General features: G+C 48.3%; 1 protein-coding gene and 1 long non-coding RNA gene across 5 annotated transcripts; both read left to right on the plus strand.

The window, feature by feature from the left end:
- The first annotated feature begins 1,176 nt into the window (after nt 1–1,176).
- LOC123584101 lies at nt 1,177–6,500 on the plus strand. 4 transcript variants are annotated; one of them, XR_006705186.1, is made up of 4 exons: nt 1,177–1,533; nt 2,009–2,099; nt 3,903–4,748; nt 4,991–6,500. It is a non-coding gene; the product is annotated as an uncharacterized LOC123584101 (long non-coding RNA). The 4 variants fall into 4 exon arrangements; XR_006705196.1 differs by lacking the exon at nt 1,177–1,533 and adding an exon at nt 1,537–1,643; XR_006705173.1 differs by lacking the exon at nt 2,009–2,099 and having other exon boundaries at nt 1,178–1,533.
- Nucleotides 6,501–11,753: 5,253 nt separating this feature from the next.
- On the plus strand, nt 11,754–24,765 carry LOC123584171 (peptidoglycan recognition protein 4-like). Its single transcript, XM_045451803.1, has 9 exons — nt 11,754–11,858; nt 12,437–12,525; nt 13,378–13,466; nt 14,259–14,473; nt 15,873–15,991; nt 17,234–17,386; nt 18,926–19,124; nt 22,548–22,666; nt 23,714–24,765. Exons 2-9 carry the CDS (start codon nt 12,477–12,479, stop codon nt 23,890–23,892), a joined length of 1,122 nt encoding a protein of 373 aa, XP_045307759.1. The 5' UTR covers nt 11,754–11,858; nt 12,437–12,476; the 3' UTR covers nt 23,893–24,765.
- The last annotated feature ends 2,978 nt before the right edge of the window (nt 24,766–27,743 follow it).

Consider the following 27,743-nt stretch of genomic DNA (forward strand, 5'->3'; position numbering starts at 1 on the left):
CAGTAGCAACAGCAGGTAGAGACCTCCTTTTCTGCCTCCTCCAGTTTTTTTTTTTTTTAATTTTTTTTTTAACGTTTTATTTATTTTTGAGACAGGGAGAGACAGAGCATGAACGGGAGAGGGTCAGAGAGAGAGGGAGACACAGAATCGGAAGCAGGCTCCAGGCTCTGAGCCATCAGCCCAGAGCCAACACGGGGCTCGAACTCACGGACCGCGAGATCGTGACCTGGCTGAAGTCGGACGCTTAACCGACTGCGCCACCCAGGCGCCCCTGCCTCCTCCAGTTTTAAGCACCCCCCCCCAGGGGGCCGCCCAGATAATCCAGGATGATCTCCCTATCTCAAGGTCCTTCACACAAGCACCTCTGCCGAGTCCCTTTTGCTGTATGATGTAACATATTCACAGGTCCTGGGATTAGACTGGGGACCTCCTAGACAAGGGGCATCATTCTGCCAACCACCACACTATCAACTCAGGTGACAACTAATGTTGGATGCCCCCTACCCCCAAATCTTTTCGTTTTTAATTTTTTTTAAGTTTAAAATTTCTTATTTATTTTTGAGAGAAACAGAGACAGCACGAGTGGAGAAGGGGCAGAGAGAGACGGAGACAGAGAATCCCAAGCAGGCTCCACACTGTCAGTAGAGAGCCAGATGCGGGACTCGAACTCACAAAACCGTGAGATCATGACCTGAGCCGAAAACAAGAGCCCAACACTTAACTAACTGAGCCTGCCAGGCGCCCTTTTCTAATTTCAGCAGTTTAGTAAAAGTCAAACACACCTGAAGGCACAATCGAGACAAAGGCAAATCAGAAACCAGAGCTCGCGGGACAGGGCCATAAAATTGTCCAAGGACTAGTCTCTCCCGGGACAGGGCCATAAAATTGCCCAAGGACTAGTCTCTTCCGAGTAGGTGCTGCTTTGTTTTACCAGACCTGGCTTTTCCCGGACTTTGCTGGCGGATATCTCCTCCAAGGGGAAGCGCCCAGTGATGGAGGAAGGGAAGGCGGAGGCAGAGTGGGGCGCCTGAGACCTGGCTAGCCCCTGCTGTGAACTCTGGGGGCGGGGGGAGGAGGGTCTAAGAGAGCAGAAGGAAGGTTTCCATGGGACAGGCCCTCGCCTCAACCCGGGGATCCTGGTGCGCCTCCTCCAAGGCGGCCACGAGGGGGCGCCGCGGCCGCGCCTGCGAACTCACCTGTGCGGAAGGAGGCACGCGGCTGTTCTCAGCCGGCGGGATCCAGCGGGCAGGTGTGGGTTCGAGCGCGCAGAGCTTCCTGACTTTCGGTCCCCTAGCGCGGGTGTCCAGGCCCGGGGGGTGGGGGGATTGGCTTGGGGGCTGAGCCCCTCAGGTGGAGCCATCTCACTGTGTCTCCTTGAAAGCAGGCTCTGAGCAGAGAGAGACACAGAGATGTGTGGGCGCTTCTCCGGCTGGGGGACGTCCTCCTGCGTGTCACTCTCAGGCGGGCGCAGCCGGCCTGGTGTTGACCGCCGCGTGGGCGCCCCGACCGGCGGAGGGAGAGGGAAGACGAGCGGTAAGCACATCAGTGTGGAGGGGAGAAGACGGAGGAGACCCGCAAGGAGAGGAAGGAAGCGGAGGGGGGAGGCGGGAAGAGGAGGAGAAGCATCAGACCTGAAATCCGAGGTGGGAGGGGAGCTGGGGGCAGGGAGACCGGGTGTGTGGGGCGGGTGGCGGGGCGGGGGTGAGTGAGAGGAGGCCGTTTGCGGCGTGAACCGGGGAGGCCTTATGAAATGAGGCAGCGGTGGGCGCGGTTCGCGGCGGTAGAGTTCCACGGGCTGTGGAAATTCCAGAGCTGTTGCTTGGATTGCCTGAAGAAGACGTGTGTGTCGGGTTAGGATGATTGAGACAGGAGTGGGTGCAGAGGGCTCTGGGGTGCGGGGAGGCAAGTGACCGTGTGTGTACAGTGTGAGGCTGCATTGGGGCGGAGTGAAAGCAAGTCACGCTAATCTGGCGACAGAGATCATCGTCGGGAACGTACTTTTTTCCAGAGTGAGGCATGTGTGTTCCGCCGAGGACCTACTGACCCTCCGTGATTTTCCTCAAGTATGCGCAGTTCGGCTGCGCTTGTGCTCTCTCGAGGTAACTGGTGTTTAAAACATCAAACGCGTTTTGGTGTTTTGCTGTATCTTTGTTTTGCTTGTCCTTTTAGTTTAAGAGTTTTGCCCCAGCATCTCAGAGATACTTGTGAATAATCACCAAAATGGCCCTTATTTTGTGTATTTCGTTTACTTGTTCCTTTTTTATTTGTAGTTTGTGGTTCATTCTTAGTTTTTCTTGTGGTTTATGTGCAAGATAACTTAGAGTAACGTTCCTGATGGAGTTTGGAGTGTATTTAAATGATTCGAGCTAGTTTTTCCCTGGTCTTGGTAAAGGAGATTTTGCGTTTTTGCGTATTTATTTCTGGGGAGGGGGGCGCTAGCTGGTTGGCTGGCCCATGCGCAGGTGCGAGTCAGTTGTAGGTTTGAAAGAAAGGAGCCAAACGTTTGGCGGGTGGGCAGGCTGAAGCCCGTCTCAGGATCCCCTCCTACAGCTCCATCCCGGGGTGGAAATGTCTTGGTAAAAATGTGGCTTCCACGGGGAGATCTTCCTTGATCATTGGCCCCCATCCGTTCTTTCTTTCGGACATCCATGGTGGGCCCCCTTAGGGCCAGAGCCCTGGCCAGGGTTAGGGTTAGGTCCCAGGGGGCTCCAGGCGCCGAATCCCCACAGTACAGTGGTCTCCCCGGGGTGCTGAGTGCAGGACGCATGGGAGGTTGCCGGTCAGGCTTTGTCTCCACGCTCAAGGGCCCATCTAGAGTGTGGGTCACGCATAGGTCGGGCCTCATTTTCCTCCTGGCGCAGTCGACGACGCTGCTTTGGAAATGGCCTAGAGATCTTCCCAATTCCACGCGGAATCATCCCGCGCTAGTTTTGGGGGGAAAAAGATAGGAGACGGACGGGGGTGGGAGGAGGAGAGGCCTGTTGAGTCCTGATCGGGGCCTGGCCTTATGTAAATCAGGCGGTTCTGGGCGGGGCAGTGGAAGTCCCAGAGCTGTTGCACGGATTGTTTTAGGAAGACGTGTGTGTGGGGTAAGGATGGTTGAGACAGGAGTGGGTTTTGGGGTGCGGGGATACAAGTGACCGTGTGTGCACAGTATCAGGCATGTGAAGCTATGGTGGTGGGAGGAAATTAAGGTTATGCTAGCCAGTCAGGAAAAATATTAAGACCGAAAGTAGTAGTTAGTTTTTCCAGGGCTGGGCTTCTCCGTTGCGTTTTGTTGTGCTAGTTATTTCCTCACTTGGTTGTGTGTTTTGTGACAGAAGTGTGCTGGGTTTGTGCTGTTCTTTGGTTGTCAAAGAGTTGGAGATCAAATTTTGTGCTGTAAAGTTGTTGAATTTGTTTTGTGCTTTATTATTTTTTGACAGCAAAGAAAACAGATCCACCTTTAAGAGGAAAGGAAGTGTAACTTTGGTGAAGTTGTTGTGTGTCTTCCTCTTCCCAGGGAAGAGAAGTTAGTTGGGGTTGGGTGTTACCTGTACAACAATCCCCCCAAAAATCTCAAGACAAAACCCGGACTTCCTATCAGGCCACTGCATTCGTGTTGAGCCTTCCTTAAAAGACTTTCAGGAGAATACGATTCAATGAGATCGACACACCTCTAAAGAGGCATGGCCACGCGCACACAGGATGGGTTTTCACCATCAGCTCTGGGACAGAAGGTGGTAGGCCCTGTGCTTGCTCTAGGGCTTAAGCAAAACCTGTCCTTACAATGCTGCCTTGATTTGTAAATATATGTTTTAAGGGTTTTCTGGCTTTGTTTTCACTGGGGCTCTGGCTTTCACTCTGTAAAAGTCTCTATTGAGAACTTACATTGATGTTTTCCAACTTTGGTTTTCACTTAGGGGAGCCACACCATTATGGACTCACAGGAACTGGATTTACTCTCTTGTCTGAAACAATAAAACAAAACCACACAAGATATACAAAATGCAGATTTCCAAGATACTGGGCATCAGGCAAAAGAGGACAGCAATTCCACACTTGGAAACACACAGGTGAGCCAAGCCCTACACAACATATGTGCTGCCTCGAGACAGTTTCCAAGCAAGGTGCAGGGAGGGGAAACTGAAGAGGCCAGTGGACTATGTGGAGTTGAGGACACTGAGCTGAGAGTCCACAGGACAATGTGATGGGGAGGGCAGAGCTGTGGAAAATCAATTAGCAAGAGCTGTTGGGGGGCCCTAAGTATGCAGCACAGTCCTGCTCTGTGCCTCCATGGGAGGCAACTCCAGCAAGTCAGGGGGCAATCTTGTGAAAGGGTTAGAGGGAACAGAGCCTGTACCTCAGCACTGGAAATACAGCCTGTTGCCAACAGATAGACTGAAAAAAGTAACCCTCCTAACTCACCAGGCAGAACTCAGGGAGGTCTTGCCACGATGTTGGGAACTCCTAATTAGCCCTCTGCTGAGCACTGCTCAGGACCACTGAACAAATCATTAAAGCAACACCAGAAATGATCAAACTTTCCAAGTAAATAAATGCATCCCTGAGCAAAGCTCAAAATTAAAGAAAACACAAAAAAATATCCAGCAACCAAACAAGGTAATATTCACACTGGCCATTCCATCCAAGATTTTGAGGTATGCAAAGCAGCAGGAGAAATGACCCTTAATGAGGAGACAGTTCAGTCATCTGAAAATGACCCAAAGCTGACACAGATGGGAGAATCACCAGAGGAAGACATTAAGGTGTTTCTTTCTTTTTTTTTTTTTTTTTCAACGTTTATTTATTTTTTTGGGACAGAGAGAGACAGAGCATGAACGGGGGAGGGGCAGAGAGAGAGGGAGAGACAGAATCGGAAACAGGCTCCAGGCTCTGAGCCATCAGCCCAGAGCCTGACGCGGGGCTCGAACTCACGGACCGCAAGATCGTGACCTGGCTGAAGTCGGACGCTTAACCGACTGCGCCACCCAGGCGCCCCGACATTAAGGTGTTTCTTATAACTGCATTCCATCAGTTCAGAATGTTCAACAGGTAAATGGAAAATGTGAAAAAGACCCAATCTCCTGTTAAGTGATGAAAACCACAATGCCTGAAGAGAAATGTACTGCAAGGGGTTGACAGCAACAGAAAATGCAGAAGAAGAACATTTCATAGGACTTGTTTTGAATCTGCAGACCCCTTTGGTTAGTATTGCCCCCCTCACTCTATAAAATCTAATCCATGAACACAGGATGTCTTACTGTTTCTTTAGTTTTCTCTAATCTCTTACAGCAGTGTTCTATAGTTTTCATTGTAAAGGTCTTTGCCTCCTTGAATCAGTTCATTTCTAGATATTTTATTGTTTTGGGTGCTATTATAAGTGCAGTTGTTTTCTTAATTTCCTTTTCAGATTGGTCTTTGTTAGTGTAGAGAAACACAACTGAATTTTGTCTATCTTGTCCTCTGCAACTTTACAGAATTAGTTTATTGACTCTAGTATTTTTGTTTGTGAAGTACTTGGGATTTTTCTCTAAATAGGAGGATGCCTTCCACAAATAGAGATAATTTTATTTATTCCTTTCCACACTACTTTTGCTCAACTTCAATTCTGAAATATATTTGGGCTGGGTGTGGAAGCCTACACCTGCCACAGGCCACCCGTGGATTTTTGGGTCAGAGATGAACAGTGACAGGAGGTTGCCTATTTTGGGTCACCTCAGCCCGGGGTCTTGGATAATCACACACAGCCTGGCCAGGGAATTAGAGACCAGCAGGAGTCCTTGTTCTTTGCAACCACCTCAAAAGGCAAGGACCAAAAGACCCCTTGAGGCCCCTACAGGGAGGGTTTCTGCCCTCCCCCCGACCTGGAGATGGCCCAGAAGTGAGAAGTCAGAAAAGGGAAGGGGACTGGGGTGGCTGCTGACTCCAGGCCATGGGTGCCCCTGAAAGCTGTGCCTCATTCCACCTGTAGAGAGCTCATTCAAGCAGGGGCCACGGTCAAGCAATAAAGCAAGCAGTTAAAAATAATGCAGCTGGGAGGCACTGCCAGGACTAGCATCAGCTGACACCTCAGAACTGACAATACTTAGAAACAGGAGGGGGCCAAGACAGATTAAATCCCTTTAAAAAGGGGAGGATTTTTGCAGCAAACTGTCAAACTCTTCAGACATGACCTCTCTATGTTGGACCACTTCTAAAAGGCAGCTGCCACTGAAGGCTCTGCCCAGTTGATCCTCAAACAGAGCTGAGATCCTTCACTGCTTGAACATAATAAGCAGTAAGTGCCACGAGCTGTCCTGGACCGGACCAAGGCCAGAAGGACTGCGTGCCCACAGACTGACTTCTACAACTTCTATTACCTTGTTTGTTGTATGGTTTGTCTTATGTTCTGCTCTGTGTGCTGGGTAAGAAGCCAAGTTTAATCACGTGGTGAAACTGAATTTGGAACCCTGAAAGTGCTTTATAATTGTGATTAACTTTGCTTTATGATCGAATAAAGCTGACATTGTGGAAAGACACAGTTCTCTGTGTGTGCCTTATTAGTGTGCTCATGACACTACCTCACCCTCCTGCTCCTCAGGCAGAAAGGGGAAGCCACCAAGCCCAAAAGGCAGCACCACACACACTTGCATAGGGAGCTCTTTCTCTGTTATAATTTGAATTCAAATCCAAGCTACCAAAGTTCCAAACCCCACACCAGCTCTTCCATGACCACTGCGTCCCCCCATGATCTTCAGTGCTATAATCGAGTCTCAGCACTTGAGATTAGTAGCAGCTAGAATTGAACCAATCTCTCCCTCTCTACCTTCCTTCCTCCCTCTTTCTCTCCTCCTTCCCTCCCTCCTTCACTCTGCCTTTTCTCTGTCCTTTTCTTTCCCTCCCTTGCTCTCTCCCTCTCCCTCCTACTCATGGTTGCCTACCCTCACCTTCTTTCTCCTTTTCAACTTTCCCATTTACTCCTCTGCTTGCCACCAGCACACTCAGACTGAGGCTGCTGCACTGCCATGGGTGGAGTAGGAAACCCACTGTCTTTCCAGGTGAGGCCCTCTAGATATGTATAGAATTTTTACCTGGTTCTAAACAGCTGCTAGAACAGTTGTTAAGGACAGCCAATTTGAAAGACTTTTCACCCGACCCCATTCCAGGGTTCCTTTAGGACTTAAGAGTCTGCAGTAGAGCTCTTAGTACTCCACCCCAGGCCCCATGGCAGACTATATCCTTCATGGAGCATTTATGGGTGCCTACCTGGTGACAGGCCCTGCTCTGGCCACATGGTGAGCAAACCCTAGGTCCTCACACCATGAAGCCTCCACTGGAGGCCTTAGGGTGCTGCAGTGGGGGCACAGCTGGTTAGTTCCTTCCCACTAGGGGGCCCATGCACCCCAACTGGGGGAGACTTGCTGTGAACAAAAAATGGATGAAAGCCAACCAAGAGTGGGAAATGTGTGATTTCAGCCTCAGCCTACGGGCTTCATCCAGAGCTCATCTGCTTGCAAGACATCTCAGAGGGCTTGCAAGGTAGGGAGTGCCTTGGGCCCTGGATTTCAGTTCACAGTCCCCAAGTCACTCCCTGAAAATCACCCTGAGGCAGCAGCTGCAAATTGACAACAGTCAGCTATTTGGATTTGTTGCCTGATCAGGTCAAGTACTCTTCTGGATTAGAGAACCCAAGGGACTCGTATTGGAAAAATCACTGCCTAGCTGACCTGTACTGCTCTGGAAATGCAGTCCAGTATCTTCCAGCTTTGCCTTCAGGAAAGATATGCTCGTTTATGCAGATTTTCCCTTGAGATTAGGCGTATCCCTTATCACCCTAGGCAGTGATCCTATGACTCAGCCTCCCTCACTAGATTATTAACTCCTCCAGAGAAGGGGTTCTCATGTTTACCCAGTCCTGGATGATAAGCTTTGCATTTGAGACATCTGATAAACATTTGCAGAATTATATGTGCCTGCCTTGGTTTTGATGGAACCCACGCTTAGGAGATTACTTCCTGTAATTGAGAGGTTGTGCCTCCCAGGAGAGTGAAGAGAAGGAAAGAAAAGAAGTGGGAGGTGCAGTGGACAGGGATGTGGGGAGACCCCTGTGGATTATTACTGGGCAGCATGCTGCCCCCTTGTGGCCTACCAGCTACAGGACAGCCCATGACATTCCTTGGGTCCCAATTCTTATACTTTTGGCTCTCAAGACCCTTTTACACTAAAAAAAAAATTGACACCACAGAGCTTTTGTTTATGCGGGTTATGTGTATTAATATGTATAATATTAGAAATTTTAAAGTTAAAATACTGATTCACTTAAAGTAGTAGTAAACCCATATTAACACATTTTTTAAATGAAAAATACTATTTAAAAAAATTTTTTTAACGTTTATTTATTTTTGAGACAGAGACAGAGCTTGAACAGGGTAGAGTCGGAGAGATAGAGGCAGACACAGAATCTGAAGCAGGCTCCAGGATCCAAGCTGTCAGCACAGGGCCGGACGCAGGGCTCAAACTCACAGACTGTGAGGTCATGACCTGAGCCGAAGTCGGATGCCTGACCGACTAAGCCACCCAGGCGACTCCGAAAAATACTATTTTTTAAAACAATGGGTGATATCATTTTTTACATTTTTGTATACCTCTTTAATGCATAGGTGAAAGAAGACCCCTGGATTCTCATATCCGTTTCTGCATTCGATGTGTTTTCTACGTTGTTCTGGTTGAAGATATGAAGAAAATCCAGCCTCACACAGATGAGTAGTTAGGAAGGCAGGAATATATTAATAGTCTTTAAAAATCAGTGCGGATATTCTTCTTTGATAAGACACCAAAACTTAACAAGTAGAGGTTTCTTAAGGTTAGTTGCAATGTAGAATCTGAAACTTTATCGATGAGTCCTTTGTATTCTGTTACATTAAAATCCATTGTCTAGGGGCGCCTGGGTGGCGCAGTCGGTTAAGCGTCCGACTTCAGCCAGGTCACGATCTCGCGGTCCGTGAGTTTGAGCCCCGCATCAGGCTCTGGGCTGATGGCTCAGAGCCTGGAGCCTGTTTCCGATTCTGTGTCTCCCTCTCTCTCTGCCCCTCCCCCGTTCATGCTCTGTCTCTCTCTGTCCCAAAAAAAATAAATAGACGTTGAAAAAAAAATCCATTGTCTATTGTGAAATTTGAATGGGTCTTTTGAATAAAAGGCATCATTTTGTAAGTTCAAATATTGGTCATTGAAAAATATTGATTCACTGAGTTATCCACACCTTCCAAATGCTGACACATTTCAATATTTAATAGGTACATATATAAATCAGATAAATTAATGTAATCACTGATCTTATCAGAAAAGTCTTAAAGTATTAGGAGATTTTCAAGCTCATGGTAGCCAACACAAATTTTCCAAAATTCTAATTTTGTTTGAAAGCTCCAATTTCATTATGGCTAACAAATCTCATTGGTTGTTTCCCTTGAAGTAAAAGGTACACTCTTCATTTGAGATGCTCCTCCATGGTTTGGCTGTTAATTGTTCTTTTAATGTACTTGAAATGGCGCTACATGAAAAAAAGTGGTGTGGCTCGTTCAGCCCACCATGCAGTCACACAAGCACTTTTCCCTGAGACAACCATGTTGAGAGAACATTCAGGAAAAGGAGCTGCTCTGGCCAAGAGAGGTGAGTGTGGCTGTGGAGGATGACTGGACCTGGGTCGTTCAGAACCTTAGCATTTAGTCCCAAGTGCACAGAACCAGAGAGGGACAGCCCACATTCTTCCTCCCTCCTGATGCCATCATATAGAATGGGCCCCTTAGCCTTAAGAATTTGCTATCTGAGTGCTATTTGCTACCTCTGGGCAGCCACTGCCTAGTATTCCCATCCCTCCTTCACCACCCAGGATTCCAATCCCATCCCTGAAGTTCGCAGGGCCCACCTGTAGAAGGGGACCAGTCTCCTCAACTGTGAAACTAGATGAGCCAGAGGTGAGCTTCTCGTTGCAAGAACTTTATTACTAGTCAAGGTGGGGATTGGAGAGGCAAGGAGAAACAGAAGTCAGCAAAGTTTGGGAAACTGTTGGGAAACTGATGGGGTCCCTATAGCTAAAGCAGCCCCCTGCTCTCCTTCACACTGCTCCTGGGGCCTTTCTCCCCGGCCCTGGGTCTTGTTGGTTAAATGAGGAGAACAGAATTTGGAAGTGGCTCATTTGTGCCCCCCCCTTGAGGGGGCTTTTCTGGACCCCACAGGCCTGAGGGTAAGACTGCAGCCCCACTAAGGGCCACCTGTCTGGATTTGGAGCATTCCCTCAGAAGGGTCCTTTATGCAGTCTCAGGAGGCTACCCCTTGGGAGGTGAGAGCTGTGCAGGTCTTTGTGGAGATACTCACCTCGTGGGAAGTGAGCTTGGAGTGGGTGAGAGGCCAGGCGTTCTTGGTGGGGGTGGTGGGTGCACAAGCCAAAATAAGTACTAGTGATGATAGCGCATTATGTGCTGCCTTCTGGAATGTACCTTTCTGTTCCTCTGCCTCCATCCCATCTGTGCATGTGGCCCTGGTGGAAGGAGGGTAGGGCAGGGTGGGGTATTGGTCAGTGGCCCCCATCCACAGCCTTGACACTCCTGGAGCAGGTCTTGTCTTGTTGGGGATGAAAACAGTTTTCCTCTGCCTTTCAAAGTTCTTTAGATGGACTAAAAATTAAATTGACATGAGACAGATTAACAGGAGAAAATCAAGGAGATCTTAAGAAATTGTATACTTCCAGGGCGCCTGGGTGGCTCAATCGGTTGAGTGTCCGACTTCAGCTCAGGTCGTGATCTCATAGTCTGTGAGTTCAACCCCTGCGTCAGGCTCTGTGCTGACAGCTCGGAGCCTGGAGCCTGCTTCAGATTCTGTGTCTCCCTCTCTCTCTGCCCCCTGCCCTGCTCACACTCTGTCTCTCAAAAAGTGAATAAACATAAAAAAAAAGAAATTGTATACTTCATATATATAGAGAGAGATATGTATATAGATATAGAGATAGAGATAGAGATAGAAATAGAGATATATGGCAGAGCCCCAGAGCCCCAGGAAAACTGAGTAACTCCCTTAAATAGCCAAAGCCATCACCTTAAATACCATCATTAGCTAAAGACAAAAGATGTTGGGGACAGGAAGTCAGTTGTGGGAGGTCCCCAGGAAAAGCACAGCAAACAAGGGAAAAGTTAAGCATATATAAATTATTGCTTTCTCCAGTGATTGCAGCTTCTGGAGATTGACAGTCATACCTGCATCCTGGTGCTGAAGGAGACACCCTTACAAGTGGAGATCTCCCCTATTCATGTGTCTCTTACAAAAGGGTGACTTCTTGGTTTTCAGAACTTCTCGTGGTTCTTGTGTATTTCCTTAAAAAATAACCAGCTCAGAATAACCAATATGCCAAAGAGGCATATCTTGGGGTGGCGAAGTTTGACCCCTGGACTTGGGGCATTCCAAGAATTCCCAGATATTGGCTTGACTGGGCTTCCCAAAGCCTGGGGATGAGGAAGCAGCTCAGGGAGACTTGGGCAATCAAGCCCTTTCCCAGGGAGGCGGTACCTGGGCTTATTCACAGGGTGAGGCCTTGCTTTCAGCCTGAGTCTGGTCTCATCCAGTTACTCTGGGTGGACGGAACCTAAGGGGAGCCTCAGAACTCTGCCCCCTCTCTACCTTCTGTTAGGAACAGGTGTTCTTCTTCTCTCCAGAGAGCCAGGGCCCAGGTGCTCCCTTAGCAGGGAGGGAGTGTCTTCTGGTGAAAGGCATCCTAAAAGCCTGGGAGGCGGCAGCTGGAGAAGGAGGGCAGGGCCAGAAGCCAAGTCTGAAGGAAGGAACTGCCAGCCAACGAAAGGGGAACTGCCTGCACCCTGACCTGTGGAACTGGGACAGCACGGGACCCACAGGTATTTCTGAGTGTGGGTGTGAATGTGTTTCTTGTTGAGAAGCCTCTCCCTTGGAAGAGGACTGTACCACATGGAGTGTTAAGACCATATCTCCTCTGCCCCAGAACAGGGGACCCCCTGCTGACTCTTGTCAGTACCCTCTTGTGCCCTCCCTCACCTTCACACCATTCCCAACTGGGAAGGAATTCTCTGCACAAGACCCATCCATGTGTGTTTGGATTTCTGAGTTCTCTTATTGCTGGAGCTTGCAAGTCTTTTCTATAAGAATGGGAGTTAACAATCCTACATTGCACAGTTAGTGTAAGGATTAAATAAGGTTGCTTGTGTGAGTGTCCATACTGGCTTTGTACATAGTAGCCACTCAATGAAATCTAGTTGCCCAGGAAAACAGGATGAGGGTGTTTACCCATCCAAGGAGCACCTGATATGTGCTGGGGACCCTGAGAGTCCCACTCAGGCACTGACCCACAGGAAGCCCATAGTTTGGCAGGGAAGCAGACAGGGGTTCCATGCATTGGGATGGGTGCCCTGTTTGAGGAGTAAAGCACAGTTGAGTTAACTGTCAGTGTCTCTCCCAGGGCCAAGGTCCACACTTTCTCATCCGTGTCCTGGGACCACATGAGGATGCTGCTGTGGCTTCCTGTCTTGCTGGGTCTTGGGAGCTGGAGTGAGTTTTCTTTTACTGGAACAGTGGGTAACTAAGAAGGATCATCTAATCTCACAGCAGAGAATGTGCTTTCTCCTTAGGGAGAAAGAATAACTTTGCATTCAGAACACAGAATTTGGACTCTGTAAACCTATTTCAAATCCTTGACCTGCCTCCAGCAATGATTTTAAGCAAACTATTCAGTCCTTTAAACCTTAATTTTCCCAGCTGAAAACGAGATAATGTTATGATTTCCCAAAGTTTTTGAGGATTAAATGAGATAATGCACATGAAGGACTTTGCACTTGCACAATGAGAGCAATGGTTCTGTCTGTATGATTTCTATGTCAGTCAGAGTCAATCAGGGGTTTATGCTTTTGTCAATAAGAGAAAGTCCTCGGAGATAGGGATGTCAGTTCCACACACAGGAGCTTGGGCACAGCACATGCCCGCAAATCAGCCCTGGAGGAACAGACTTGATTTGTGCAAGTAATTCTAATCCCTTCTCCATATCATCTTCCCATTGTTTCTATTCAGTAAAATCCATACAAAAGAGGACCTTGTCCTTTTGAGATGCTTGGACACATTTATTTCCAGGTTGCATTTTTTCCCCCAATTATGTGTATAGATGTAGCTCATGAGAAACGGATATATTTCCAACTTCCTGCTCTTGGCTATTTAACTATGTTCTGGGATATTCCCTGGAGTTGGTGTTGGAGAAAAGCATGCACATGTTGCTACTGGAGGTAGTCCTTCTGCCAGCCTAACGGGGTCTCCTGGAAGGGCCTCAGTGATCTGGCCTGAGTCTGTCACTGAGATGGCTAGTACTGGGGTTCTCTGAGGACTGATGCAAAATGGAATGTTTCTCTGCAGGTGCTTTCTCCTGGAATGAAACACAAGCCAAACGCATATCAGAGGGCCTTCAGGACCTGTTTGGCAACATCTCTCAGCTTATTGATAAAGGAAGACTTGGTCTCAATGGTGAGGAGGCTTAAGGATAGCTGGGTATCTGCTGTGACCAGTGCTTCTGAGGTCTGCACTGCCCCTTGTGGCTGGCATGAGAATGCATGGGGCTGAGACAGTGGACGGAGCAAACCACCTGCTAGGATGCCACAGGCCTTGGGGGTCCAGGTGTTATTGGGAGAGGGCAGAAACCAGGACAAGGAGATTCATCCTCTTCACTAAGGGCCCCCTCGCCTGAGGGTGGAGACCCACACCCTGCCCTCAGGGAGTCGTCCAACTGAAAGGGAGAGTCAGGCCATACCTTGAGAGAGTCCCTAGGCTGAGGAAGAGATATAGTCCCTTCAGGAAGCACTCAGAACAGGACAAAGGACACAGAGCCACAGAGCAAACTGTCAGTGAACATAGTGTGCACTGGGGGCATTAGTGCTGCCCAGATGGGCCTCTCAGGCTTTCCCCGGGGAAGCAGTGGGAAGGAGCTGCTTCCTGAAAGCAGGGGTCCTAGAGCAGAGCAGGGTAGGAGCTGCAGGGTGGAGTCTGTCCCAGGTAGGGATGCCCTGTATGAGGGAGCAGAGCATTCAGGCTTCTCTGGACAGGTGCATACTCTGCAATGGGAACAGCAGAAGGGATGTGGAGGTAAGAAGCAGAGGGTGTGCCTGCCTGCTGAAGGCCTCCTCCCAGGACTCTTCTACCCTCAAGAAGCAGACTCAGCCCAGAATGGCACCCATGGCCCAGGGGGTTAGTGAGGCAGTGATGGAGCAGGATGCGCCGAGTGATAACCTCTTCACCCTTGTGGTTACCCCACTGATGTCTCCACAGTGGTCTCTCACAAGGAGTGGGGGGCAGAAGCTGTTGGCTGCAGCACTCCACTGACCAGGCCTGTGGATTTCTTTGTCACGCACCATGTCCCTGGACTGGAGTGTCACAACCGGACTGCATGTAGTCAGAGGCTGTGGGAACTCTGGGACCATCATGTGCACAACAACATCTGGTGTGACGTGGCCTACAAGTAAGGGACAAGGGATATGTGAGAGTACGTGATCAATGATACTGCTTATGACACTTCTCTTGGCCTTACTTATCTCTGCTCTCCACTTACCAGGCTGAGGTTATATTGGGTTGATAATGAGTAAAATATTTAACCCCTACAAAATTCCAAATCCTTTTGAATTTTCTGTGAGATCTAAAAGAAAGCAAGGAAGGTTAAGTAATAACTATACGTATATGCCCCCCCAAACCTAGTTCACATAACACATTGACAGTTACAAATGACTACTGTGTGCATGAATTAATTTGCTCCACCAAGGTTGGTCAGGCATGCATTACTATCCCCATGGTCCAGGTGAGGGGACTGAGGCAAGGACGTTGTTTGATTTGCTCAGAGTCACACAACTGCAAAGTTGTGGAGCCCAGACTGGCTCAAAACTGGCTCTTTGCCTGCTGCATGTCCCACTTCACCACATTCAGGGGGCTCCCACTTTGTGAGACATCTCTTACCCTAGTGGCCACTCCAGTGGACCCTTTTAGTGTCCAGGACCACGTGCCCTTGGCTTATCTCTGACCTCACCCAGTTATGGACAGTCCCTATGCATGGTAATGGCTTCTCACTTCCAGTACCCTCTGCATCTCTCTGCTTTTCCACTTCAGACTTTCATCATCTCTGATGGTGAAGGGGAGTTAATACCCCCCTGGCAGGCAGGGGTTGTAGATAACTTCCTCAGCCCCTGGCCCTTCTCAGGGACAATCTTAGGTCCATGTACTCAGTTCCTTGGAAGTTCACCCTGTCTGGTGGTGGGTGGTGGGGAGTGGGTAATGATTCTAAGCCCCAGGCGGCCATTGTGAAGCCAGCCCAATTGCATTGCACATGCTTTGTTGGGTTTCTTGCTTCTGACTTGCTCTCCTTGCTCCCTCACTCTGGCTTCTGGGACCCCTTATCAAATAAACTGCCTGTGTCCATGTGCTTTTCTGAGGAGCTAATTCCTGATAAATTTATGTAAGATAGATCTATGTAAGAGAAATCACATGAGCAGCTTACGTGGAGATGACACAGGTAGCATGCATTTTTAGAGGAAGGAAAGCCATGTTTGAGGCTGAGAAGAATCTCACAGTGTAATTGAGTCTGTGTTAGTTACTGTGATAGCACCAGGACCTCTCCTCCTCCTGAGTGTGTAGGATGATTTACATAAAACCTAGGCATTTGAGCAAAGAAGGTAGGCAGTGTGGGGGTAGCTTCTGAATTCTAAGGGAATATAAATGACTTGGACTATCTATTGTCTGGGACAAGTCCATGCAAATTCCCTGTAGTGAGCACAGCTTGAGCACTTCTCCCTTTGGAGGTTGGTAAGTGGTTCCTCTTGTGGGATACACCACGGTGCCAGCCACTCAGCCTGTATCTCCCTGCTTCACAGCTTCCTGGTTGGAGACGATGGCAGGGTGTATGAAGGTGTTGGCTGGAACATCCAAGGCATGCACACCCAGGGCTACAACCACATCTCCCTGGGCTTTGCTTTCTTTGGCACCAAGGAAGGTAACGGTCATTCCAGCTGCCCTTCTCCAAAGAGTTACCCACTTCTTTGTTTCCGCACTGACTCTTCGACCTCCTACTTCCCCAATGATCCACTCTCCTGGAGTTCCCCTCTCCTTTGGCTTCCATGAATGAATGGTATTAGTTCTCTTCCTCCTGCTCTGGTTTCCTTCTCAGTCTCTGAGTTGGCTCCTTTCCCTCTGACAGTCTCACAGTGGAGGTGCTGTCCAGAGTTCTCTCTGCAGCCTTGTCACCATTATGCACTCATCATGGAGGAATGTGGGCTTCTGCTCTCTTCTATCAGTGACTCACATCTTCCTCTCTGGCTCTCACCCTTCTTCAGTGCCAGGCCCTGTTTCCCATTTCTTGCCAGGAACCTCCTCCTCCCATCTCTCTTACCCCAAGATTTTCTGTATAATTTTTAAAACCACTCTGAGGCCTCCAATCCCTGAGTCCCTTCCACTTTCTTATATTCTTACTGCTGCCCATTCCCCCAGCCCATGTCCTAGCATACATGCTCCAGGACCATTCCACTGAGTTTGCGCACTCTTACTATTAAAATTCTTGCTCAGCTAGTTTCTCACTGTCCCCTCCCAATACTCTGTGAGAAAATCCAGACAAGTTTCCTGGTTGCTGTTATACAGAGTACAGCCTGAGCTCCAGAGAGGAAGTGACCCAAGGAGAAGAATCAGAAGGCAAGGCCACACTTTTCTTTTCTAATTCCAGGGTGGTTTCCAGCATGCCAGAGGACTGTGTGTTCAGCTTGGTTTGTTTTTGTGACCACTCATTGCTATCTCGGTGTCACCCTGTTTCCTCTGGGGTCTTGAGCACATTACTTTTTGGAGCCTCAAGTTCCTCTCTGTAAATATGGGGCTAATAATAGCATCCACCTCAGAGGTTTGTGGTGAGGATCAAAGAAGTTAATGCAGGTAAAGAGGCTGGCACATGCCTGGAAGGGTGCCTGCCCGTGGGAAACCCTGGCCCGGCCAGCTGAGCACTCCAGAGCATAGTGCTGCCTTCCAGCTCTTCCATGGGGAAAGAGCAATAAATGAAGTCTTATCAGGTCACTGGGAAAGGTCTTCATCCTAGACCAGGTGGATCCTTGACTTTTAGGCTTTCCAACCTGGGGGATGAGCCAGTTCCCCTCCAACAGCTATGTAGGGGCTGGCAGGGCCTCTCATCCTTCTCCCACAATACCCTGAAACTCAGGCCAGACCCAGGTTACCACAGATGGCTCTCTTTCAGGCCACAGTCCTAGCCCTGCTGCCCTGTCAGCCATGGAAAGTCTGATCTCCTATGCAATCCAGAAGGGCCACCTCTCCTCCATGTATGTTCAGCCACTTCTTGTGAAAGGTGAAAACTGCCTGGCCCCTCTGCAGAAGGCAAGTCCTAAGAAAGGTAAGACTTTCAACCCTACCGGGCCTCCCTTTAAACCTACCCACCCATCCCATGCCCTTATAACTTCCAAATGCCATTGAGAGTGACTTTTTTAGCCAAGCTCTCATTGGATCCCTTCTGATAGGCAACTGGTCATCCAACTCTGAAACTTTGGGGCTGGTACAATTTGAGACGGACTCTCCAGGTCACCCCTTTATACCTCAGACTCCGAGAATGATAGAGCTATGGCATTAGCCTGGTATAATATATGTGTACTAATTTCTTGAGTCAGTCAACAATTAGTCACTGAAGAGATATCATGGAATAAAACACATAAGCAGTAGCCTTATAAAGTTTCAACCTAGAGAGTAGAAAAAGACAATAAGCAAATAAGCAAATAAGCAAGTAAAATATTTGATATGTTATAAGGTGAAAAGTACTGTGGAGGAAGAAAACATGGAGAGGGATAGGCATCTAACACAGACAAGCACAAAAGCACAAATGCACATCTTTCTGAATATAAGAACCTGAACAACATTGATTGATTGAAGTGCTTAAGTCTCCACCTATACTGACTTCAGAGGAAGGGGTTAGTGTAATTCAGGTAATAAACACTAGATAAAAGGTAGATTTGGGGTTTAACAAATTACAACATCAAAACCAGTATAGTTAAGGGGCAACTGGCTGGTAGAGCACGTGACCCTGGATCTTGGGGTCATGAGTTCCAGCACCATGTTGGTAGTAGAGTTTACTTCAAAAAAAAAAATAGAGGCATCTATGTGGCTCATTTGGTTAAGCATCTGACTCTTGATTTAGGCTGAGGTCATGATCTCATGGTCATGAGATTGAGTCCCCATCAGGCTCTGTGCTGGGCGTGGACCCTGCTTAAGATTTTCTTTCCCTCCCTCCGTCTCCCTCCCTCTGTCCCTTCCCTGCTCATGCTGTGCAAGGGTGTGCTCTAGCCCTCTCTCTCTCACTCTCTCTTTCAAAGAAACCCAAAACTGACAGTGTAGTTAATAACCACTTTTGGCCTTTTCCTGGACTTAATAAAGTTTTAAAGATAATTAGCTCTATTATGTGAAAGCTCTGAGTAAATCTGATCTCTGTCTTTGGATTAGCCATCTGCTAATATTAATAATTGCTTACACTGACAGAGTTTTAGGGATTACAAGTGAGTCTCAAAGACATGCTTTCAGATGAAAATTCAACTGATTTGTCCAAAAGACCCTGTTATGCATGTACATCCACATATACACAAGACAACCATACAGATAAATAAGTACCCTTTGCTCTTGGGAATGAGTATCCATGTACCCTTAGGATCAACATTCACACACTCCTCTGGGTTCTATTTTAAGGTTAGATCCCATGTCTATGATTCCTGCCTTTTGAATCCAATCCTACCATGCAGATATACCCCACTACCAGGTGGGCTTTCCTGAGTTCCACAGTCAGGGTTAGGTCAGGATGCCCAGATGGCATGGGGATGTTCAGTATTGAGGTGGTTGGCATGAGTGGGCACGAGTCCACACGTTGATGTTTTCTGGCTCCCCTCCCCAGCTTGCTCCAACATTGTCCCTCGATCTGCATGGGAGGCCAGGAAGACGCACTGTCCCAAGATGAACCTCCCAGCTAAGTATGTTGTCATTTTCCACACCGCTGGGAGAACCTGCATCATGTCTGATGAGTGCCACCTGCTGGTCCAAGATATCCAGTCATTCTTCATAGACAGATTGAATTCATGTGACATTGGGTATAAGTAAGTGGACCTGAGGATACATAGGCTTCTTTTACCTCGAAGCAGACTCTGAACCTTCGAATGGGAGAGAAAGGAAAGTAATGTTTACTGAGTGCCTGCCATATGAAAGGTGCTCCATCTATGACCATGTTGATTTTTCACACAACCCTAGGTGGGCCTTACTTAGGATATAGCTAATGGGGTGCTCATTCTCCTTGAACATGTTCTCAAAATGTATCTATTTTTTTTAAGTTTATTTATATGTTTTTAGAGAGAGTGAGCAAGCATGAGTGCAAGTGCAGGAAGGGCAGAGAGAGAGGGAGAGAGAATCCCATGCAGGCTTTCCACTGTCAGCAGTGCCTGTCAAGGGGCTGGATCCCACGAACCATGAGATCATGACCTGAGTTGAAATAAAGTCAGATGCCTTACCAGCTGAGTCACCCAGGTGCCCCTCAAAGTGTGTCATTTTTAAAGATTGTATATAGATATGATGGAGGTCAAGACTGCTGGCAAGATATTAGAAGTCATACACATGCAAGATTGTGAAGCCTATAGAGAATATCTTCCTGTCTGAAGGCAGGGGGAGGCACCAGATAATATCCTCTGATTGCTCTAATGCCAAGATCTGTAAATCCTTTAATAAAAAGCACACTGACCTAATGGGAGAATAGAAACTTCTTGCAGCGTGCTTTCCAAGTTCACAGGCAGGTTAGATACCATCTCATATCCATCAGAAACAATCACACTGAATGTTAAGTCTCAGGATGGACTAGCATAGATAGCACTAGCCTAGGTAGCATATTTGTACACATTAATCAAGGAGGCCCTTCCTCTAGAGACTTTATGGATTAGCTAGTGGAGCTGGATTTTAGTCCTTCCTTGCCTCCTGGCCAGGCACTCTGTGCAGGGTGCAAGAAGCATAGCTGTGTGCAATGGCCCTTCCTTAGCTGGATTTACCATTACTTAGTATGTGATTTTGGGGTGATGGCCTCTCCTCTCTCCATCCTCTTATAGTTACAACCTTTTCAAAATAGGAGAAAGCTTCCTCCAACACCTTTCATCTGTTAAGACTTGTCAAGTGCTTTTATAGATCCTGCAATGCAGGATTATTCACAGGGTTGTTCTCTTTGATCATAATAGATACCTGAATATTGACTGTATGTTTTGAACCTAACCTGGAAAGTGATGGGTGCTGAGAGAGGACCTTTCCCTTTTCCCATTCAGGTTTCAGTAGCCAGTTTCCTGTCCCTTGACTTTGACCTTTATTGTATACCTTGTGCCAGAACTTTCATGACCCTGCCATTTTCTCACCCTGAGGTGATCTGTAGTCAGGAGTAAATACCCACTTGCTATAAATTAATTCACTGAGAACACTGAGTGCCTACTCTTTGTGGCATGAGGCTACACTCTGGGGGCACTAGCAGATGTAGCACAGATATGGTTCTTGCCTTGATGGAGTTAAACTGCTGAAGGGGTTGGGGCGCCTGGGTGGCGCAGTCGGTTAAGCGTCCGACTTCAGCCAGGTCACGATCTCGCGGTCCGTGAGTTCGAGCCCCGCGTCGGGCTCTGGGCTCATGGCTCAGAGCCTGGAGCCTGTTTCCGATTCTGTGTCTCCCTCTCTCTCTGCCCCTCCCCCGTTCATGCTCTGTCTCACTCTGTCCCAAAAATAAATAAACGTTGAAAAAAAAAAATTTTAAACTGCTGAAGGGGAAAGATAATTAAATGAATAAAGCCTAATAGAGTACATTAAGTCTTATGATAGAGGATGCAGAGTGTAAACAGGAGACATTTTTACCTCTTGGTAGCTTGCGGGGGAATTGGGTGTGAAGAAAGCACTACTCAAGAGATGACATATCAACTGGGATCTAAGAAATGAGTGAGCTCATTGGAGGAGGGGGAAGAGTGTTTTGGGCAGAGAGAAAGGACCTCTGTGGAAAGTCCTGGATGCCAGCCTGATAATGGTGTCTTTGAGAAACTGAGGGAAGTTTATCATAATAAAAATAGATGCTGGGATGCCTCGGTGGTTCAATCAGTTGAGTGTCCAACTTTGGCTCAGGTCCCGATCTTGCAGTTTGTGAGTTAGAGCCCTGCATCAGGCTTGCTGTTGTCCGTGCACAGCCTACTTCCATCCTCTTTCTCCCTTTCTCTGCCCCTCCCCAGCTTGCGTTCTCGCTCTCTCAAAAATAAGTAAACATTTAAAAATTTTAAAATAATAATGATGACAAAAACAGATGCCAAAGAGAGGGATGGTGGAAGGTAAGGAGGCAAACAAGGGGGCATATTATGAGGGATCTTCTCACTTAAGCTGGGGAGTGTGTGCCCACTGTGTGCCAAGGGCATAAAAGCAGGTTTGAGATAAGATTTGTATCAGGAAGATCATTCACAGCTTCAGGAATGGAACAGAAAAGGACAAATCTGCAGGTGGTGAGATCAATTCAAGCAAGACCAGGGTGGTGATGAGGCTGTCATGGGGAGAAGCAGACAGATCTAAGAGGTCAGTGGAGATTAGTGTAATGTTGGTGATGAGGATGCCAGGGTTGATCAGGGACAGTGGTTGCAAGATGCAGTGGACAATCCATGGTTACTGAGGGATGAAGCGGTGGGCTCATACTCATATTCCTGGCTGGAACCAATGGAAGGACAGGAGGTGGTGCCTTTCACTAAGATGGGGAGCCTGGAAAGGGGAACTGGTGGGGAAGAAGGTGGCACAGGTGTGGACACATGAATTTTGCTCAATGGCAGTTGAAGTTATCTTCAGGGAGGTAGATGGGTTTGTCCTGGGCAGCATCTTGAGGTACCCCACATTTAAGGAAAGGACACAGGGAGACAAGGTGCAGAGGAATGAGGGACAGCCACAGAAGACAACTGGGAGAGTGGGGTGCGATGGAAGTAAAGGGGAGAGAATGTTTGAGGATACAGAGGGATCAGCAAGGTAGGGCTGGAGAAGTGTATTTTGTCTTTAGTGGTAAGGTGGCCACAGATCACCGGGGAAACACTGGCAAGGTATGAGGAAAGCCAGGTTGCAGGGATGGCAGCTGTCACTCTTTTCTCCCTAGTCTGTGAGCTCCTTGGGGAAGCAGCAGTGTGCTAGACCTGGATGGGCTCATGAGAGGGGATTCCTGGGAGATCCAGGAATTTTGTGAACCTTTGTTAAATCACTGGTGGATTAAAATCAGCCATGGTGGGAGTTTTACACCACAGAAATCAATAAAGGGCATAAACCAGGGCTTCCTGCCCTTCCCCTTTTCTGATGACAGCTGGTTTACCAGCACACCTCTGGCAAAGACTGTCTTTTTTGTAACTCAGTGCTTAGAATTTAATGGCTAATCAGTGTCTGCTAAGTAAAGGCATGAGTGATTGAATGAATGCGTAAATGGATGAATAAATGAAACAATCGCAGAGTGCCTGTCATGCTGATGTCCTTCTCCTGTCATGGTCCTTTAGCTTCCTTGTGGGGCAGGATGGTGTCATTTATGAAGGAGTGGGCTGGAATGTCCAAGGCTCCCGTGCTCCTGGCTACAATGACATTGCCCTGGGCATTGCCTTCATGGGGACCTTCTTGGGTAAGTGGATGCTTTGGGCAGTGACAATGACCTTTTATGGTATGGTGTCTGAAAAAGTGTGTCTCATGTGGACAACAACAGCATCAAACTCAGGCATCACTGAGAGCCTGCATATCTTGGACTGACCGAGCTTCTGATTTGATGTTTGACAAAGCTAAGTGTGACCAGGAATGACCCCCATCCCCCAGGCATAATGCCCACGCACATCCAACCAAATGCCTCTCTCTTCTGACAAGACAAGGGGAAAATATCTTTGTGCATATGTTTTGCTAAGTTTTTTATGATGGCACCAATGTAGGGACCCTTGCCTTATTTGCCACAGCCCTGAATGAGCCCCTGTCTCTGCATTCAAAGTGTACACTGAGAATTGTCATTGCTCCCAGCTCTTGACCAGAGTTTGTTTAGACTCAGAGGCCTTTTGCTGAACCTCTGGGAAGAGGAGACTTTGCCACTTGGGGCTGGTTCAGGCTGATACTAAAATGGACATTGAGTGGGGCGAGGGGTGACCCAGGAAGGTACCTGCAGATGGGGCTGAGCATATGAAGGTGCAGGAAGCATATCTGTGGCCAAAGCAAGGTTTCTCAGCTTCAGCACTATTGACATCTTGGATCAGGTAATTCTTTGTATAGGGGCTGCCCTGTACATTGTAGGACGTTTAGCAGCATCCCTGGCTTCTGCCACCAGATGCTTGTATCACCCCTTGCCTAGCTGTGACAACCAAAAAATGTCTCTACACAGTGCCAAATATCCTATGGGAGGCTAAATTCCCCCAGTAGGGAACTATCAGGCAGGCATATTTACAGTAGACAAAGGCTCTTTACATCCCCAAATAATTGTATGTTTTATCCCAGACTCTGCTATTTTCATTTGGGAAGAACTTTGGTGCTGAGAAATCTGAGTCTTGACTTGGTTTTCTGTCTATAGGATGGCAATAGTGGAATATATTAGCTTGGTGGTAGGGGTGGGTTAGGGGTGATTCTGGAATGGGTCCTTCCTTAGGCAGGATTCCCTGAAATCCTAGAACAGATGGATAACTCTGTTTTGCAGGTACCCCACCCAATGCTGCAGCCCTGGAGGCAGCCCAGAACCTGATCCAGTGTGCAGTGGACAAGGGGTATTTAACTCCCAACTACCTGCTGGTGGGACACAGTGATATTGTCAATACACTGTCTCCTGGGGAAGCTTTGTACAACATCATTAAGACTTGGCCTCATTTCAAACACTGAAGGAACCCCTGCTCCTTCTGAGACTGCTTGTCCCGCCTGGCTGCTGGGCCTCCCCTGTTCTCACCCTCCATCCTGACTCAACACCTCGTGTCCCCTCCATGTCAGCCCCATCCTGCCCCTCCTTTCTCAGGTTAGGATGATTTTCTCCTGCTAGCACCACCCCCCAGCAGCCCCAAACTCTGGAGCTGGGCATTACCAGCCCTTTGAGTGAGCCCCACCTTCCTCACTCCTCATCTTCCCCTCCCCTGGGCACCCAGCTCCTAAGCCAGGTGGGAAGATGGGCTGATCCTTATTTGACTTCTCGTTCCCTCTCTGGCTGCCCCTCTGCCCCATATACTTCCCCTGCCATCTGCCCAGCAGCCCCCAAGCCTTACACAGGACCCAGGTCAAGGCCCAAAACCCCTCTCTGCTCACACAGCCACTTGTCCCCATGTGGATGCAGCCCTTATTTCAGGGCTCATTGCTTACAGGTGTGGTTGTTCTCTCCACTGGATTGTGAGGGTTTCCAGGCTTATTTGCCCCCATGTCCTTGATTCCTCAGCAGAATCTGGAGTCTTGTGTGTGCTATAGATATTTGTTGGAGATGTGGATGAATAAACAAATATGTGGGTCGAGTCCCTGCTTCCCTTTCCAGTCTGTTCCACCACCCCCTCTCTTTGGGGACACCTTCTGGGACTGTCCCCCATCCTGCCATTTTCTCTCTGTTCTTGCCCCTCCCAGTCTGAGGCTCAGAGCCAGCTCTGGTCACTTGTCTGTAATGGTTGATGTGCCTCTAGGCTCCTGTGTCCTGTCCTCCCCAAGTTCCCGGAGGGCAGAGACAGTACTCCTCCAGGTCCAGCTGGGCTGTGCCCACACAAGCCACCTGTGCCTGCAGCCTTCCCTTGCCCAGCTGTGCCCACTGGCCTTGGGGCTCAGTGGGGACCCAGAGCATGGCACTCTGCAGCCCTTCTGGCCCGGTCTCCTGCTGCCCAGAGGGAAGCCAGATACTTTCAGTTGGGGGAGACAGTATTTTGCTGTTCACTGGAAGTATATCAGCTGGATCTTGTTTCTCCTGATCTGGAAACAAGGCCGGGGGGCGGGGGAGGGGGGAGGGCAGACAGGAAGAAGAAGGGGAGGGATAAATAGAAGTAGCCAGAAATAGGGACTTCCGCACCCCTCACCTTTGTACTGTGTCCTTGCCCTTAGAGTGTTTTACATCTCTTCAACAAGGCAGGTTTTAACAACCTCTCATTTTTACAGTCTTTTTTCTTTTCAGAGACTGTCTGTGATCTTACTGGATTTGCTGTCCTTTTGTCATTTGTCCTCAGGCCACCTGGCATGTAAGCAGAGGAAGGAATTATTTATCTGAAGTGTCAAGTAGGCCCAGTACCCCTTCCTGACTTAACCAGCCATCAGAGGTAGCTCCAGGAGAACCCCCTGGGCTCTCTCTTCTAGAGGCTCCTTCCTTGGGGGCACAACTTCCCAGAGGAACATAATGTTTCTCTATCTCTTAAAACATTGAGGATGAGTTTCCCAGCCTTCACACAGGGAGGACCCAATAAGGTGGATATAAGATGCTAAGAAATAGTCTCACAATAAAAATTATCCTTCAAATTTCTTGACTTTTCTAACAATCCTCCCTTTGACTGAGGAAGGGTCTTGTGCCTTTGATTCAAACCTGATCCCCAGGCCTCAGAGTCTCATTGGCCTCCCCTACACCCTACCCCAGGCAGGCTGTGAACAGGGCTGTTGACTTCCCCATCTCCCCCAGCACTCATCAAGGCCTCCTCAAATCAACAAAACTGTGTGGTCTGGATTACTGTCTCCTCCATATTATTGACTTTTATTGGCCTTACCCACACAATCTGAGTAAAAGCAGAGCACTCAACTGTCAAATGCTTTTTTAAAGGCAAATTCTGAGGCAGCCCATTCTGTGCAGTTGGCCCTTCTGAGTCCTCAGTATAGAAAAATTCTTCCCAACTCCCCTCAATCATGTAAAGTGGGGTTCATAGTGCCCCTTGCCACATCAGAAGATTGCTGTGAGGATTAAGTGAATTAAAATGTGTTAATGTCTTAGACCTCATGGTTGGCATGTGATAATGTTTCCATTAAAGTTTGTGGAGCTATGGTTATTCTTGTTATTGCTGTGATTTTGCACCAGGCCCCTTGTAGGGGTCAAGAGCAGGCTGCCCCAAAGTGTGCCTCTTGGGCATACCGATTATTTTAACTGAAAGTCCCGTCAGGGTGCCTGGGTGGCTTAGTCCCTTAAGCGGCCGATTTCCGCTCAGGTCATGATCTCCAGGTTCGCCTGTTTGACGTCCTGCATTGGGCTCTCTGCTGTCAGCATGGAGCCTGCTTGGGATCCTCTGTTTCCCTGTTTACCTGCCCTTCCCCCGCTTGTGCGCTAGCTCGCGCTCTCTCTCTCTCAAAAATAAATAAACATTAAAAAAAGTCACTTCAGAGACAGTCTGTGCAAGAAGGACACTCAAACCCTCCTCCGCCCCCCTGAGAGAAGGAATACATATCCCATGTGAAAAGGGATGCAGGAGGGAAAGAGACACCCTTATCACCAGAGGTGGGAAATTTAGAAAAAAGGAGGCTGTATAACAACCCTTGTTACTTTTTACTAATTTACTACCCCAGCCCAAAATCTGTTTAAAATCCCTTATGAATTGAAGCCTCCCAGTGTTAAGTTTTCTTTGTCCTGTCAATACCTCACAGACTTATTGTCTCTTTGTCTGAAAAGTATAAAAACTGCCTGCCTGGTCACTTCTTTGGTCTTAATTTCATTCCTGGGCCTCTGTGCACATTTAATAAAACTTTGGGTTTTCTCCTACTGTTAATCTGTGTCCTGTAAATTTAATTGCTCGTCCAGCGAAGACCTTCAGGGTAGAGAAGAACTTTCTCTTTCCTTCAGTATCTATTAGTCCTATTTGCAACAGGAAAGATGTGCCTTTGCAGGCACCAGCTGAGGCAGCCCCTGGGAGTCTGGCACTCCCTAGGAGAGCAGGCTGGCCTGAAGTTTGCTGAGCACAGGTCTTGGCAGGTCTGAAGGAGCCCATGGTGAAGGAGGGACACCTTTTTCACAGTCCCTGGCTGTCAGGTTGTGAGGGACTCTAAAGGTCATCTTGTCAGTTGTTTTCAACAACTGTAAGCTTGGGGGAAAAAAAGCCAAATGAAGTTTTCTTTGATTCCAGAACAAAATACTAATCTGGCTAATGCCCCACATGTTATTAAAAACTGAACCCAAGAGGGCCAGACGACCTGTTCAAGTTCACTCTGTGAGTTAAAGAAAGGAAGGAGCATGGCACCATTTCTTTCATACCTCTGGTCAAAATCATTTTATGGTCCCTCCTTTCTGACAGGGTAATATAAACAACTCAGCAAGCACAGCAACCAGGGCTTTCTACAATCTCACTCCAAGTTACCTTTTCCCATAGAATGAGCCCAAGTGGTCAAGGTATGGGCTTGCTTCTTGGGTTTGCCTATCTTGGAGCCTTTGCCCACGCTTTCCCTTCCCTGCTCTTGACTACTGCAATTCCACTAGCTTTTAAGACACTTATCCAGGCTAGTTCTTCCAGAATGCTTCTTGCTTCTTCAGACCAGAAATCACACTTTCCTCCCCCAAGTGCCCATGAACTTTACCTGGGCCTCTTGGTGGCTCGTCATTGCTCCCCGCCCCGCAATCTCCCTCCCAACCCTGACTCTCCAGGCTGTGCCTCACCTGTCAGGGCTCAGGATATCCATGAGCACACTGAGGGCACCTTTTTGTCTGCGCAAGAAAGGAAGGGCAGGAGCCACACTGGGGCAGGGCTGAGTGAACACAGGCAGCATTCCCAGCCTGGGAGGGCGGCTGCTCTTCCCTCAGCTGG

Source organism: Leopardus geoffroyi, chromosome A1 (genome assembly GCF_018350155.1).
Source record: "Leopardus geoffroyi isolate Oge1 chromosome A1, O.geoffroyi_Oge1_pat1.0, whole genome shotgun sequence".
NCBI classification, from domain to species: domain Eukaryota; kingdom Metazoa; phylum Chordata; class Mammalia; order Carnivora; family Felidae; genus Leopardus; species Leopardus geoffroyi.